The sequence below is a fragment of the Aplidium turbinatum genome, chromosome 5 (assembly GCF_918807975.1).
Source record: "Aplidium turbinatum chromosome 5, kaAplTurb1.1, whole genome shotgun sequence".
NCBI lineage: Eukaryota > Metazoa > Chordata > Ascidiacea > Aplousobranchia > Polyclinidae > Aplidium > Aplidium turbinatum.
Genome location: NC_137476.1, coordinates 18,660,907 through 18,676,807, shown reverse-complemented (window position 1 = coordinate 18,676,807; position 15,901 = coordinate 18,660,907). Strand labels below are relative to the sequence as shown.

The following is a 15,901-nucleotide window of genomic DNA, read 5'->3' as shown; positions in this document are numbered from 1 at the left end:
GTTGAATCAGACTGTTATTGAAAAATTAACAGACTGACTGAAATCTTTGAAATTAAACTTTTTTTGTTTTTCAACATCTGAGGATGTTAAAACCTGCTGTGTCATCTGGGGAAAACACTAATGATAAAGTAAAAATATATTTTTTAGAAAAATTTATTTAAACATTCCCCAAAAGTTAGCAAAACCTGGAAATTTCTGCAAAATGTGACAAATCAGGCAGTATCTTTAGGTACCAGTAGCCATGCTATAACCTACGGCTACGTAAATGTAAAAAAATGCTCAATTAAGAATACTCAGGTAGTAACGACGGTCATAGAAACTTAAGGATATTTGGGGCAAAGAAGCCACCCTTGCTTCTTGCATCACATGGAATATTTTTCTATGTTCATTCAATGCTAAAATGTAAGAAGTCCTTCTGCTCAAATAGAATATTTTTCACTGTACTTATATATTTTTACAATTGATTGATTTTATTCACCGACCCGAAATATGGCACTAAAAAACTTTTTGTGACACAATTAGCATAAATTCTGGAAGCTGGATAAAGTAAAATATCAAACTCAAAACACAGTGTGAACTGTAAAGCACAAAAAATAACCAATTATGCATTTCGATAATTTTCTCTTAAATTAGCAAGTAATTGCAGTTGAAAGTGAAACACGGCATTTTACATCATATGCAAGCATTATAAGACTGTTTCTGAAAGGCAATTCAGCCTCCTTTGAAATATAGTTATTTTAACATAGTCTTTTATATTTAACTTTGTATTGTCATCAAAGCTTACAAGTTAATGTTAGGCGCAATAACATGTTTTGAGGTAGTAGTTTGAGGGGATTGGGCTCGGAATCTTTATCCTCGATCTGACAAAGCCTTGATAAGTTATTCCTGATAGTTTCGCATACTTGTAGAGGCTTTTGACGCAGGGCCGGTTACCGAGAGTGACAGAGTGAAGTTTTCCGATTGTTAAAGTGTTGTTGCCGAAGAACTATTCCATCCATTAGGTGCCGCTGAATGGTGAACGGTCCTAAAAATGCTTTACTTAAGCGCACACCCAGAGAGTTCAACCAGCGCCGCTTTATCTTGAAGCTTCTTCATTCACGAAATCACGCGCTAACCAACTGGGCTGTAACATCAGATCTGTCACATTGGTTAAGAAATATTTCGGAATCTGAACAGTGAACACTCCTCTGCTATACTCACATAAATGGAAGCTATGTGAGCATAGCAAGATGTTACTTTGAAACAACGCGAGACACAAGGCTACGATATTCATAAATAACATGGAAGATGTACTAAAGTGATAGCAACATGTTTGTCTTGAAATTCTGCATGTTGGTTCTGTTATTAATCTGAAGATCAATGAACAATATATTAGGGTAGTTAAAAAAAAATCAATTTTTGAAAATTATATGGGCTACCCTGCCAAAAGTTTCCATTTTCAAAAAAAATAACTTGTGTAAAATATTTTTGAAAAAGATTAATGTTTAGGGGTGCCTCAAGTCCCCGAAAATTTTGACGATTTCGTCATAAAAGCCTAAACTTAAAATGGCTGTGTTTCGAAAACGGTTCATGCTAACATACAAGTGTTTGGGTTCATTTTAATCAGCAAAGTGAGCTCTATGATTTGGAAAAGAATAATAGACTAATAGTATCATAAGGTGAATTTTTAAATTTCCGATTTTCATGTTTATTTTTGTTATGTGTTCTAAAGTTGTATTATTGCTGTACAATAGTAAGCCTATAAGTCCATTGGTTATTACCAAAGTCCACACAAGGTCTTAGGTCATATTGGGTCCTCCCACTATGACGAAATAGGTATTAGCTGTTTAAAACAGGGGGTTTCATGGCAACCAACCACTCACTGTTGCCCAATTAATGTGTTCTTTGATGCTTGAGGAAAGCGTTTGCGATGCTGAGACACAAGCTGCAAAAGGAACTGCAACTGGTCTTCACCTTTGGTCAAATGTCCAGAAAATGTTTTTACAAGGGCAACATTTCTTTCAGCATGGTCATCAGTGACAATCAGTGATCTAAAGAAATGTTTGGCCATCTGATAATCACTGTTTCCATCCCATTCTGCAACTGGAAGGTGGAAAAAGGCATATATATGGGATTTTCAGTTGCTTGAACAGCAGCTGTGTGTTGGCTGTAGCGAATGTTGCCAAGGTTTTGGTGTGCATGTCATCCAACAACACAGTAGTTATTTTTGCTGGAGTCCTCGGTTTCCTGAGCGACCATTATTGCTTTTGCTATTTGATTTTTGATGATTGGCTGGACATCATCATCAAAAAAAAACAGACCCACCAACTCTTCAGAAAGGTACCTCAAATGGCGAGTCATTTTTTCTGTTGCGACTTTGAGGATTGACTCATTGATAGTTGCATACTTCTTCAAGCTTTTCAATAAACACAGATCACTAATTGGGAGCCTTCACAGCCAATGGAGCAGCTACAGTAATCCATGCTTTAACAGAAATACAGAAAAATAAAACACACAGTTCACGAAGTCCTCTCTGTTCACGCAAAGTCAAATGAAATTGACTGCAAAACATCCACACTTTGAATGTGTAGATGACTTTAGCCATCCATCTTGCATGATGATTAGCACAAGGATATCAAAGTCTAGTTACATAAGGCAGAGTTCGATCTTAACGCTAGTCCGCTAGCCAATGGCTAGTGAAAATTTGCGCGTACTAGTAGAAATGTTGCAGTACTAGTCCGATTGGCTAGTGAAAATATTCGCCGGTGAAAAGTTTTGGTTTACAAAATGGCGATTGGCGATTTACAAAACGTACTACAGATGCGCACAATGTAATATTAAAACATAAATAAATATTAAGCAGTTAAGCACACACCGCATGCCACGTTTATTTTGTACCGTATGTTTTAAAATTGCATTGTTTGCGTCTGTAGTACGAGAAGGTGTTTTTCTGCGTATTGTTGCTCTTTTGTGCATACTGAAATCTGAAAGCCTTTACTTTAGTTAGTTCTAGTCTAAGCCAAAACACTTATCTTAATACGTCACAGGCCTCGAAATTCCGGCGGTCATGGCGGACATGACCTCCGGAATGACTTCGAATGTCTGCCGAAGCCGACTCATTGGTCGGTCATAAATGACCGCCGCAAAATTCTTGACAAAAATAGAGCTAATGCAGCAAAAATATATTTTAAATTTGAATTGTTACAATTGTTTGTTTAACGCGAACAAATACGGAGCTGAAACAATTAATAGTACAGGCAAATGCTTTAAAGATCACATTAGAGTGGCGTGGTTAACGAGCTAATGGCAAAAGTAGCCATTTTTACATCATTTCAACGCCTTGCAATGTTGCCTTGAAATAAAGTTGTCTGAACTTTTCGGCAGGATATGTATTCCAATTTTAACAATGAGGATTATTGCGTTACATTGATCGTTTGTTAAAAAGAAACGTCACAGAGAAGCAAGTCTCAGCTGGGTTCCGCACGTGCTCAGGCGAATGTGGCGACCTTATTCACGCTGATACTGATAGAAATAGAATTTCTGCACAGAAGGGAGGGTGTTAGACTAACACTATTGTGTTAATTAGTTAACACTAACACTATTGAGGGCTAACACTATTGAGTCACTAATGCGCATTTGTCTGGACGGTCCTGAGCTGGAGATTTACGACCCCGCGCCAGCAGTAATCGCTTGGCACAACGATTCTATAACGCAACAACCACAGAATAAGTGATCGTAGTTGCTTTTGTAATGAGGAAATTTGGATTGTTGTTTTCAATTGTGTTTATTGCGTCATTACACGACTGTCATTAACGCACTGATTTATTTTCAAGCAATCTGTTCCAGTATAGCCTACTTCAGGGTCGGTTAATTAAGCCATCAACCATTGCAGAGTTATTCTGTTGTAGAAAATCTTCTACAAACACGACTACACAATACTGTAGTGTAATTTTGTGCAAAATCTACGTATGCAAAAAATATGTCCGGTTGAGATATTAAATGTCCGCTGAAAGGGCCAGTCCAGTAGGACATGCTTGACCGCCGGAAAAAAGTACAAATTTCGAGGCCTGCGTCATCAGACAAGTGAAAAGTCAGTAAACTGGTCGGACTAGTGAAAAATCCTGCGGGCTGGTGAAAACGGGGAGCAACTAGTCCGCTGAGCTAGCGAAAAAAAAGTTAAGATTGACCCCTGTAATAGGGTGGTCCAAAAAAAACTTTTTTTGTAAATGTTAATGTCTCACCCTAAAATATTGTTACCATTAATGAGAAAATGATATATGTGAATTTTCATAAAGATTGGTTGATATTTAGGGGTTGCTACCGGGGTTCAAAGTTTTGTCGTTTGCCCCCATTTTAACGTTTCGAGAGGATATGATATGATACGGTACAGTAAAAAATACGGTACAGTGCCATTGTATATTGCAATAAAAATACAGTTTAATAATTACTCTATGGTCTGTTTATAAACTCATGTGTCTGTATTACGAATTATACTAACTGGTGTACATGTACGAAATGTGCGACTTTGTATAAGGTAAAGGTGAGTCCCATACTTGAATACAAGCATCGAGGGATGAGGTTCTCATTATACTAAGCCTTCGGCACTAACGAGAGTAGGGTGGCCAGTCCCTTTCTCTCGGCCGCCTTTACTTCAGCAACTACGCCCACCCAATATATTATACCCCGGGTAGAGGTGGGCGTGGGCGGTGTTTGTCAACAACCAGTATAAGCCGGGAGTCAAACCAGGATTGCATAATTGGAAAGCGAGCGCGTCACCGCTGCGACTTTCTATACTTGTGTTTAAAATTCAGAGACTAAATTGGACATTCATTAACAGCTTTAGAATACAACAAATAAACTACATACAGGAATTATTGCACGAGGGTCTTTCTACTGCAGTCTGGATATCGCTGACGGTGATCGGCGACGACACGCAAAAGATACTGTTTTTGTTCTTCGTCACATGTGTGTAATGTGTTGTATTCCGTGATCAACGCCACTCCACGCTCGGCAATGTCCCAACCGGGGTGCCAATTGCAATGCTCAAGGGTGCCGCGAGATATTTTAACTTTAACCCGTTAAGTGTGGAATTTATTTATTTATTTTAACTCTAATCCACAATAAGCCTTTGTTTTCTCGCCCAGGAATAACAGCGTGAAAGAGATTTTGAATCGTTGCTGTTTTTTCCATAAAAACGTTTGAAACGCATCATTATTGCCAGGTTTCATGATTTTATTTTGCGTTTCACGGCGCACAAAGTCAAATTGCAGTGATGGATTATCGGATTGTGTGACCCAGCACGATTATAAAATTGCACGATTGTTTGCGAACCACTATAAAATAGAAACTTTTGCATGGGGGATACCATACCTGCGCATACAAACACGATAGCCTACATAGCTAATCGAGAAAAGGCTAAGTTATAATTGATTTATTCTTTATACCAGTGCTCCGCAACCTTTATTTACTCACGGCACACTTAAAAACTCTTTAAAGTTTTGCGGCACAATTCGGCCGACACATTTTCAAAATGTAAAAAATAACTATCATCTTTTTAATGAGATATTTGCGCTTGTTTCTTGCTTTAATAAAGTTAACAATTTGGATACAGTCATTCATTGTTTCTGTCAGCTCCCTTGTAAAATGTTTGATCATCAAGGCTTCCCTGTGTAAGCAGCAATACATAAGTTGAATGGCTGGATTTTGACGTTTTACCCATGCAGCTAAACTTCTTCCTTCGCCCACCATTGCTGAAGCACCATCTGTGCAAACGTTGATGCAGTTATTCCAATGGATACCATGGGTTATGAAAAACTCGTTGGTCACTCTAAAAATTTCCTGGCCAGTCGTTCGTTCCTGGCTGGAAGTTCTTTGCAAAATAATTAGGCTACTCGTTTGTTATGGACTCGCCATTGACAAAACGTTGGCTACTACACTTAATAGCTGTGCTTTCAATATTACGAAATTTTTCATTAAACACTGCTAACTGACAATTCAAAATGACCTAGCCTGACTTCTAAAAACGCACTACCACGTTAACCAGCCTTTTTTAAAACTAGGGCAGCCTTCCCATTGCGAAAACTTCAATGTGAGGCAAAAAAATCATAAATGCACTGTGGGAAGTCTAGCTAGAGTTTGAGTTGTCTTGCAGTGGTAAAGCGAGAATTTTTAAAACATAAAAACTCCTTTCTTTTCAAAAAGTATGTTCTGATGATAGTTATCCCGCGGCACACCGGTTGCGGAGCACTGCTTTATACTTATATGAATATATTTTGTGAATTGCTTTGCGATTACAATTGGGTCTCCAAATTAGTGGATTTTCCGTACAAACGAACATTAAAACTAAAAAAACGAGAACGACTGCTTATAGTCGAGGAAGAAATGTGGGTGGCTTTGTCGAATGTGCCTCGAGATATTAAGGGACTTGTGCAAGAAGTCAAGCCCAAATTTCACACTAAATTTTGAATAAATACATTTATTTATGCGCGCTATACTGTACAACTCATTCTGTGCTATTTCATACAGTTACTTGAAATACAGAAATCTCATAAAATTGACCCAGTTTTGCCAGGATGCCGCAAACTATTTATCTCTTCGATAGGGTGCCGCAAGGTCAAAAAGGTTGGGAACCACTGCTCTACACCCTTGACAGCCTGTTTTAACCTAAAAGGAGGACTTTCTGATGATTACCCTTTTAGGGTGAAACAGGCTGTCAAAGGTTTAGACAGTGGTTCTCAACCTTTTCTGAGTCATGGCCCCCCAGACTGTGGCTCTAAAAGACCATGGCCCCCTTGAGCAAAATAAAAATGTATTTGTTTAAAGAACAATGAAACGAAATCAATAAAAACAGTTAACAAATGATTAAATGATTTAATGCTTTCTTTTTCGTAATAGACTACGCTAGTAAATCAAGCGTATCCTTAATTGTTACGTTACAATCACAAAAGATGATGCAACATGCAGTGAGATAGAACATATGATGAAAAAACATGCTTTTAGCTAGCTTTACGATACTAACACCTACATGAGTGTTTTTTGTGTCACAATTCTGTTATAATTCATCAATACATGTTATAATTTATTAATGAAGCTTTTTATCGTGGCTCCCCTGAGAACGCTCTGTGGTCCCCTTGGGCGGCCGAAGGCCACGGTTGAGAACCCCTGGTTTAGAGGGTAATAACTATGTATGTACTATGTATATTAGTTTACATCATGTACATTTGTACATGTAGTTTATTTACTGTCTTCTAAAGCTGTTATTGATTGTCAAATTTAGTCTCTGAACTTTAAACACAAGTATACAAAGTCGCACATTTTGTATATATATGTAGACCAGTTAGTATAATTCGTAATACAGACGTACATGAGTTTATAAACAGACTATATAGAGTAATTATTAAACTGTATTTTTCTTGCAATATGCCATGGCACTGTACCATATTTTTTACTGTACCGTATCATATCATCTGTATCACATCCTCTTAAAACGTTAAAATGGGGGCAAACGACAAAACTTTGAACCCCGGTAGCAACCCCTAAATATCAACCAATCTTTATGAAAATTCACATATATCATTTTCTCATCAATGGTAACAATATTTTAGGGTGAGACATTAACATTTACAAAAAAGTTTTTTTTGGACCACCCTACCCTGTAAAGTAATGGGGCAACAAGAAACGACAACGTTAATTCCATGACCTCTCGATAATCATCTCAAGGTTGTCTTTCAGTGGTCAATTTCACAGTGATAAACTCGATCATCTCTTCTCTGATACCCTTATATTGTCTGCTGCAACATTATCCGTCAATGCATCCTTGAAATGATTTTGATCTATAAACTCCCAGGAATCTTTAAACCTTTTGAAAAGCAGGATGTCCGAGGCAGAAGATGATGGCACAATTTTATTAAAGACTGCGCCTGCAATCAGTTCTAAAACATGATGGCGACACGCCAAATATAGCAGGTCTCTTCCAAGTAGCTGTTCAAGAATGACAAAAGCTTTATTAATGCAATCAGTGTTTGAGCTAGTGGTATCAAAACACACATGACTTCAACGTTTTCTTCAATATGCCAATCTTTAAAGGCATCAAATACTGCATGAGCTTGAGCCTCACCTGTGCCAAATGGAAGCTTTGGTACTGACAACAGCTGTGTATCCCCTTGAAAGGTCGCAAGGATGGTAAGGCGATCGACGTGATTGTGTCCAGTTAAATCTGGGGGAAGTTTTCCATCCCAGTGAACCGTTAAAGGAGCTTTTGGAGACAAGTTTTTCATGATTTCTGTTGCAAACTGTTTTTGATGCTGACTGCTGCTGCGCCTGATGCTTGAAGTACTCAAGGTTAGGTCTTTAATGTTATGTCCCAGACTTTTGGCAGCTTCACTAACGATGTACATTGCTGCTTGGTTGGAGACATTAGCTCTGTCTAGGCTTACAGATAAAGTAGGAGATAAAATATTTTCTCTACCCTTCTGGGATAAAATGGAAACAGCAGATTACCCACCTATTCTTCACTCTCTGAGACAAATTCTTCAGTTGCTGAACTGCTGTTATCTTCCAGAATAGCCATTGCGGCTGATGTATCAGCTTCCTCTTCTGCCAATCGGCGTTGCTTGTGTTGTTTTTCTACAGCACTTCAATGCCTTTTTTTTTCTTTTGTAATAAACTCCTATCGAGCTCGCCTAAACATCCTCTGCGACATCCTCAGCCAATCATCAAAGATCGAATGGCAAAAGCAATAATGGTCGCTCAGGAAACCGAGGACTCCAGCAATAATAACTGCTGTGTTGTTGGATGACATGCACACCAAACCCCTGGCAACATTCGCTACAGCCAACACACAGCTGCTGTTCAAGAAACTGAAAATCCCATATATATGCCGTTTTCCACCTTCCAGTTGCAGAATGGGGTGGAAACAGTGATTATCAGATGGCCAAACATTTCTTTAGATCACTGATTGTCACTAATGACCATGCTGAAAGAAATGTTGCCCTTTTAAAAACATTTTCTGGACATTTGACCAAAGGTGAAGACCAGTTGCAGTTCCTTTTGCAGCTTGTGTCTCGCATCGCAAACGCTTTTCTCAAGCATCAAAGAACACCTTTATTGGGCAACAGTGAGTGGTTGGTTGCCACAAAACCCCCTGTTTTAAACAGCTAATACCTTACGTCATAGTGGGAGGACTCAGTATGACCTAAGACCTTGTGTGGACTTTGGTAATAACCAATAGACTTGTAGGCTTACTATTGTAAAGCAATAATACAACTTTAGAACACATAACAAAATTAAACATGAAAATCGGAAATTTAAAAATTGCCCTTATGGTACTATTACTCTTTTCCAAATCATAGAGCTCACTTTGCTGATTAAAATGAACCCAAACACTTGTATCTTAGCATGAACCGTTTTCGAAACACAGCCATTTTAAGTTTAAGCTTTTATGACGAAATTGTCAAAACTTTAGGGGGCTTGGGGCACCCCTAAACATTAATATTTTTCAAAAATATTTTACACAAGTTATTTTTTTCTGGAAATGGAAACTTTTGGCAGGGTAGCCCATATAACTTTCAAAAATTGATTTTTTTTTAACCACCCTACAATATGTGTTACGTAACTACAACAAGAGCAGCGTTATCCAAAAAAATTGTATCTATAGATAATGTTGTTTAGAATTTACATTAAATTCAATGTGCGTATTTATTCAGCTGAGATTAATCGACTGGGGTTTGGCAGAATTTTATCACCCAGGACAAGAGTATAACGTTCGTGTTGCTTCAAGATACTTCAAAGGCCCAGAACTTTTAGTTGATTATCAAGTAAGACCCCATTTGACTATTGCTGTTTCCATCTGGATTCCATAGAAATTACGTATCAAAAATTGCTATCAAGCTAATTAACTTAAACAATAATTGTTGCTATTTAAACGTGAGACTCACATTGAGTTAGATATCTCAAGTCAAATGCTTTTGGAGAAAACCCAGTTATTTTTGACGAAACGTTGCTAGATCTTACACCGTGTTGACTTTAGTTTTATGACTACTCATTGGACATGTGGAGTCTTGGGTGCATGCTTGCGTCGATGATCTTCAGAAAAGAACCTTTCTTTCACGGGCATGACAACTATGACCAGGTAAAATGCACGGTCGGAAATATGACCTTTTTTATCACCATGTTGATTGCTTGTTGAAGTGCAAGCTCAACAATCATTCTTTTAATTCTGCGCAAAGTTAGGACCTTTGTTAATATTTCTATTGGGGTAACATGAAAGTCAATGACCTACCAAACATATTTTCAAACACGAAATGATTTTGGATCTTTTTATGTCACTTAGTATTAATTTTGAAAACCCCCTAATTTTTGTTTTTATATTTTACAAAATATTTTACCTTGCAGTTGGTACGAATTGCCAAAGTTTTGGGTACTGAGGACTTGTACGAATATTTAGACAAGTACAATATTGAATTGGATCCAAGGTTTAATGATATTCTTGGAAGGTAAGTATTTTGCCGTAACATTTAGTTTGTTGGCGTGAACATGAATTTATACAGCATTGGTTTCGTTCTGAACAACGTTTCCCAAATGTTGGTCCTGCGTATCACTGCTGTGTAAAGTTAAATATGTAGTAAGTACTTCCCAATCATCATTCAATAATCAATATCATAAAATTACTCCACTAGTACGTATATGATAATTACCCCTCTTGTTTAAAGCTGGACACCCCACAGAAATGAAAACAATTCATTCATTATAATTAATATTTACCGCTTACATTTGAATATCATTCCGTTTTCTGATCACTATGCTCCCATGTTGCTGAAAACAATTTTATTTAAGAAAAACTAAAGCTCTGACAAGAGAGTACGTACCTATGTTTAATGTTTATAGAGTTAGTGGTTATTTATTATCTGGAATGTGTACTCCCCAGTAAGTTTATAATACTAAAAATGTACGGGTGGAGTAATCATGTAAAGTCAAACAAGGCCTAGGCCGAATTATTTTGGGGAATCTAAATCTAAGATTGACACCAGTCCGCAATAAAAAGTCGTTTATATTTGTTGCACGTTTTCAGTGCAGTAAAATTTCGATGTGTCAAGCAACAAAAACGAAAAGATCATCTTTGTTTTTAAGTATAATGAAACTCCATTGTATGCAAAATTCATTTCAAACAATCTGACCTTAGGCTACATTTTTATGTAACTGGTCCATAAGTCAATTCTTGGGGTTTTAACGGTTTTCAAATTCAAAAACTTGATAACCACCTTTTTAGGGGTCCACGTCTTTTAGGCGCTGACAGTTAGACGCTGGTCTAATAGGCGCGCACTCTGTGGCGTCTGGATATTTAGGTGCGGAGCACTGTGGCGTCCGGTCATTTAAGTGCTATTTCTAGTGAAGTCTGTAGATTGTATCAGCTTGGCAGGGAGGGGCGTAGGACAATGCTTTTCACACAAAATATTATATTGAACAGGAAAATATATTGTTTTGTTAATGCGTGTGCGTTGTTGGTCATGGCTTCAGTGAGTGAAGTTGCTTAAACCGGCAATGCTTTTTCACACAAAATGTTATTTTTTTGAATGCTTTTTCCGAAACCAGCAATGCTTTTTCACACAAAATGTTATATTGAACAAAAAAGGACAGGCAAAGACTATGGATCTGCCATCATTTACATTTTTTTTGCTTGAAATAGGCTACCTTTTAACCTTGGACGTAGGGATACTTCCTTGGTCATCATGGCAAAAATCCCAAGGCGTGTGTATACGTCCGTGGTCGCGAAAGAGTTAACTAAAAATGAACTCAATAATGTTCGGAAGCTTGAATAATTTATTGATGAAGCTTTCACCAACGCAAACTTGGACCAACAACAAATAAAACAATAATAAATCAATAAAACAACAACATATTTTTCTGTTTAATATAACATTTTGTGTGAAAAGCATTGCCAGTTTAAGCAGCTTCACTCACGAAAGCCATGATATAATTTTCTGGCAAGCTGCCAAGCTGATACAATCTACAGACTTTACTAGGAATGGCACTTAAATGACCGGGCGCCACAGGGCTCCGCACCTAAATATCCAGACGCCACAGTGTGCGCGCCTATTAGACCAGCGCCTAAAAGACTTGCCCCCCTTTTTAGAGGGTCCACGTCTTTTAGGTGCAGACAGTTAGGCGCCGGTGAAATAGACGCGCACACTGTGGCGTCAGGATATTTAGGTGCGGAGCACTGTGACGTCCGGTCATTTAAGTGCTATTCCTAGTAAAGTTTGCAGATTATATCAGCGTGACAGGTAGGGCAACGCTTTTCACACAAAATGTTGTATTGAAGAGAAAAATATGCCATGCCTTCCGTGAGTGAAGCTGCTTAAACCGGCAATGCTTTTCACACAAAATGTTATTTGACTTAACTAAAAGTGAACTCAGTATTATAATGTTCGGAAACTTGAATAATTTATTAATAAAGCTTTTGTCGATGCAAACCTGGACTAACAAGTTAACAACAAATAAATGTCGAACACGTGTATTAAAAAGCAATATATTTTTCTGTTCTATATAACATTTTGTGTGAAAAGCAGTGCTGGTTTAAGCAGCTTCACTCACGGAAGGCATGACATATTTTTCTGATAATGTGCAGACTTTACTAGGAATAGCACCTAAATGACCGGTCACCACAGTGCTCCACACCTAAATATCCCGACGCCACAGTGTGCGCGCCTATTTGACCGGCGCCTAACTTTCTGCACCTAAAAGATGTGCTCCCTTTTAAGAAGCTCCGAGATTCGCTTTTCTTGTCTGTCACTCCAGAAAATTCGTACGGTGCGTTGTGCACCTAATTCTGCACGAAACTCTACATTTAATAAAATCTGACACTGATTTGTATCTTGATATGCATTAACAACTCAATTTAGTTATCGATTGTGGTTTTAAAAGATACATACTGTAAACTTGTAAAGGATGAATAGAAAGTCTTTGGACCAACTTATAAACAATTTATTAATAGAAAAGTAATACAATTTCATCAAAAAGGTATCATAATGAGAGCTTACAATATTAGGAATAAATTTCTTTAATTTCAATGTGGTCGCCCTTCACTTAGATCACTCTCTTAATCGGAAGTTTTCTACTGTATTGTTGTATTGAAGTATTGTTGTTGTTATTGATGTATTGTTGTATTGAAGTACCCCTGGCAACATTTGCTACAGCCAACACACAGCTGCTGTTCAAGAAACTGAAAATCCCATATATATGCCGTTTTCCACCTTCCAGTTGCAGAATGGGGTGGAAACAGTGATTATCAGATGACCAAACATTTCTTTAGATCACTGATTGTCACTAATGACCATGCTGAAAGAAATGCTGCCCTTTTAAAAACATTTTCTGGACATTTGACCAAAGGTGAAGACCAGTTGCAGTTCCTTTTGCAGCTTGTGTCTCGCATCGCAAACGCTTTTCTCAAGCATCAAAGAACACCTTTATTGGTACTTTATAGGTACGACGGTACGTAGCTTATCCTGGGGTATTTTGGCCCGTTCCCGCAGGAGTAACTGCTTTAGAGCAGGGGTGTGCAACCTTTATTACAGGAGGGCCATATATAAATATCTGGGTGAAACCGCGGGCCGCACGTTTATTTAACATATGCTTTCTTAGTTGCAGGTACAAAAATGTATTTCTTTTTTGTTATTCATGTTATTCTTATGGCATTATTAGAGGTTATCTCCTTGCAGAAATAATAAGTTAAGACGCATAAATTTCTGAAGAAAACTGCTATTCAAATTTATTGTCACACCGACTACGAGTTCAGTGAGAAGTTTGCAGCTGGTTTCTTTTCCCGACGACTTTTTCCAAATTTACTTTAATGGAAGTGCTCTCAATTCGAAGTCCATTTTCCAGGTGTTTGCCTGTCAGAACCGATTGATAGAGAGATTTTATGACGCAAATTTTATAAAAAAATTGTTTGTACAAATACGTTCAGCCAAAAAGAGCCATTTTTGAAGTAGAGCTGGGCGATATTGGTAAAATAATTTCGATACGATATTACCAAAAATAAAACGATATTATCTAAGTTTCGATATTTTACGGCGAATCGCATAGCACGGCTTTCTATAACTGCATGAAAAACATACTGAGCACTGGTACTGAAATGAACAACATTTATAGCAAACAATGCTGCGATTTAACTGTCGCAAACTAAAGATTTTTGGACAAAAATGTCAGCATGTTGACATTGCAGGATTTTAGGCACGATCTCTTCTTGGAAACAATTGAGCCACTAAGTGAAAACACCCTTTCACTACTAACACTGGTGGCTTGAATGCACAGAAGTTTTCTTGCAACTTTTGCAAGTGTAGGAAAAGTCAGTGCATTAGCTCGCCACCATGTACAGATGCAGCGATCATTGTTGATAGTTTTTGATGCAAAATAGAGATGCAGCTGTGAGTAGCAAAACAAAATAAAGTAACTACCTAGCTGTAGCTACCGTAGGCTACGGCCGCTACACTATGCTACGGTACGTAAATTCAGTCAGCTTGCAAGTTTCCTATTGTATTTACCGGACTTCATCCTTCGCAACAACGCAACACGTGGGAATCAGTAAGCAGGATTGCGTAATCACAAAGACTGCTTGTAATGCATAAACAATGCACACACGCTTGAGGGTTGTCTGCGCATGCGAAAATGTTGCTATAATTTCAGTTCATTTACAAGCGATAAAATCGGAGCTTTGTGAATAAATATCGCTGCCGAAAAAATATCGTATCGTAATATCGCCCAGCTCTATTTTGAAGTCATAAATTTTTTCAAATATGGAAAGTCATCTTGGTTGAGATGTTTTCGAAACAATCAAAAAATTCACGACTTCTTTCCGCAGTTCGTAAAATCGTTGCAACATGCAGCCCTTGCTTAACCAACGCACCTCGGAAAAATAAAGATCTTTATGTGTCATGTTGAGGTCATCCAGAAACTTTTGAAACTGACGATGATTGAGCCCTCATGCTCGAATAAAATTGCTGCCTTAATAACCGGACTCAAGACGTGTTTGAACTTCAAAGAATTTTGCGCAGAGGTTTTGCTGGTGAATGATACAATGAAAATTTGCTATGTCATCATCGATTTTTCTCTTCCTCAAGGCAGACTTTAAGGGACCTGTGAATCCAATGCCAGTTCCGGACATGGATCGAGCACCATCAGCTGCGATTCCGCATAAGCTAGACAAGTCCAGTTCGAACTTGTCAAAAGCATCAATTACTTCAGTAAAAATGTCAGCACCAGTTGTCGTGCCCTTCATTGACTGCAGTGACAGAAGCTCTTTCGTTTCGTTTAAACCTTTGTCCACTCCTTTTAAAAATATGGCCAACTGTGTCCTTCTGGTCCGTACTTTCATCGATCGCAAAACTCCATGAAACAAAGTTTTTCACCTTATCCCTGAGAGTGTCACTAATATCACGAGCAAGATCATCGATAGTCTACGCCTCGCTACCGTCCACCGTGACAGGCTTATTTTCTCAAACTGATTCTTCATTTTAGGGCACATTTCTTCTGCAACATAGATAAGACACTGCTTCACAAAATTACCGTTAGAATACGGTTTCATAGTTCAGCTATTCTCTGTGCAATTCTGTGCCTCTGATCTACTGACTTTCCAAATAATTAAATACAATGGGATGAGCGGTGGCCGGTGGGAGATTTCTAAAATGGTTAACAGAAGGTGAGAAATGTACAATAATCCACTCTATAATGAATTGTTCGCACGTACCACACTAAACTAAATTATAAACACGTTTCGCGGGCCGCACACAATTCAAAATTGGCACATCTTCACGGGCCGCACAATTTTTCTTTGCGGCCGCATTTGGCCGCGAGCCGCACGTTGCACCCCCTTGCTTTAGAGCATCAACACTTAGGTGATCAATGGAACAGACCTTTGCTTTCAATA

The 15,901-nt window shown here is 38.1% G+C and overlaps 1 protein-coding gene across 1 annotated transcript in view; it reads left to right on the top strand.

Moving 5' to 3' along the window:
• LOC145770071 (casein kinase II subunit alpha-like) overlaps positions 1-15,901 on the top strand; it is a 106,810-nt gene that overhangs the window by 81,915 nt on the left and 8,994 nt on the right. The window contains exons 7-9 of the mRNA XM_082581659.1: positions 9,684-9,794; positions 10,007-10,108; positions 10,372-10,472. Of these exons, the coding sequence (XP_082437785.1) occupies positions 9,684-9,794; positions 10,007-10,108; positions 10,372-10,472 (314 nt within the window). The remainder of the gene's footprint in view (positions 1-9,683; positions 9,795-10,006; positions 10,109-10,371; positions 10,473-15,901) is intronic.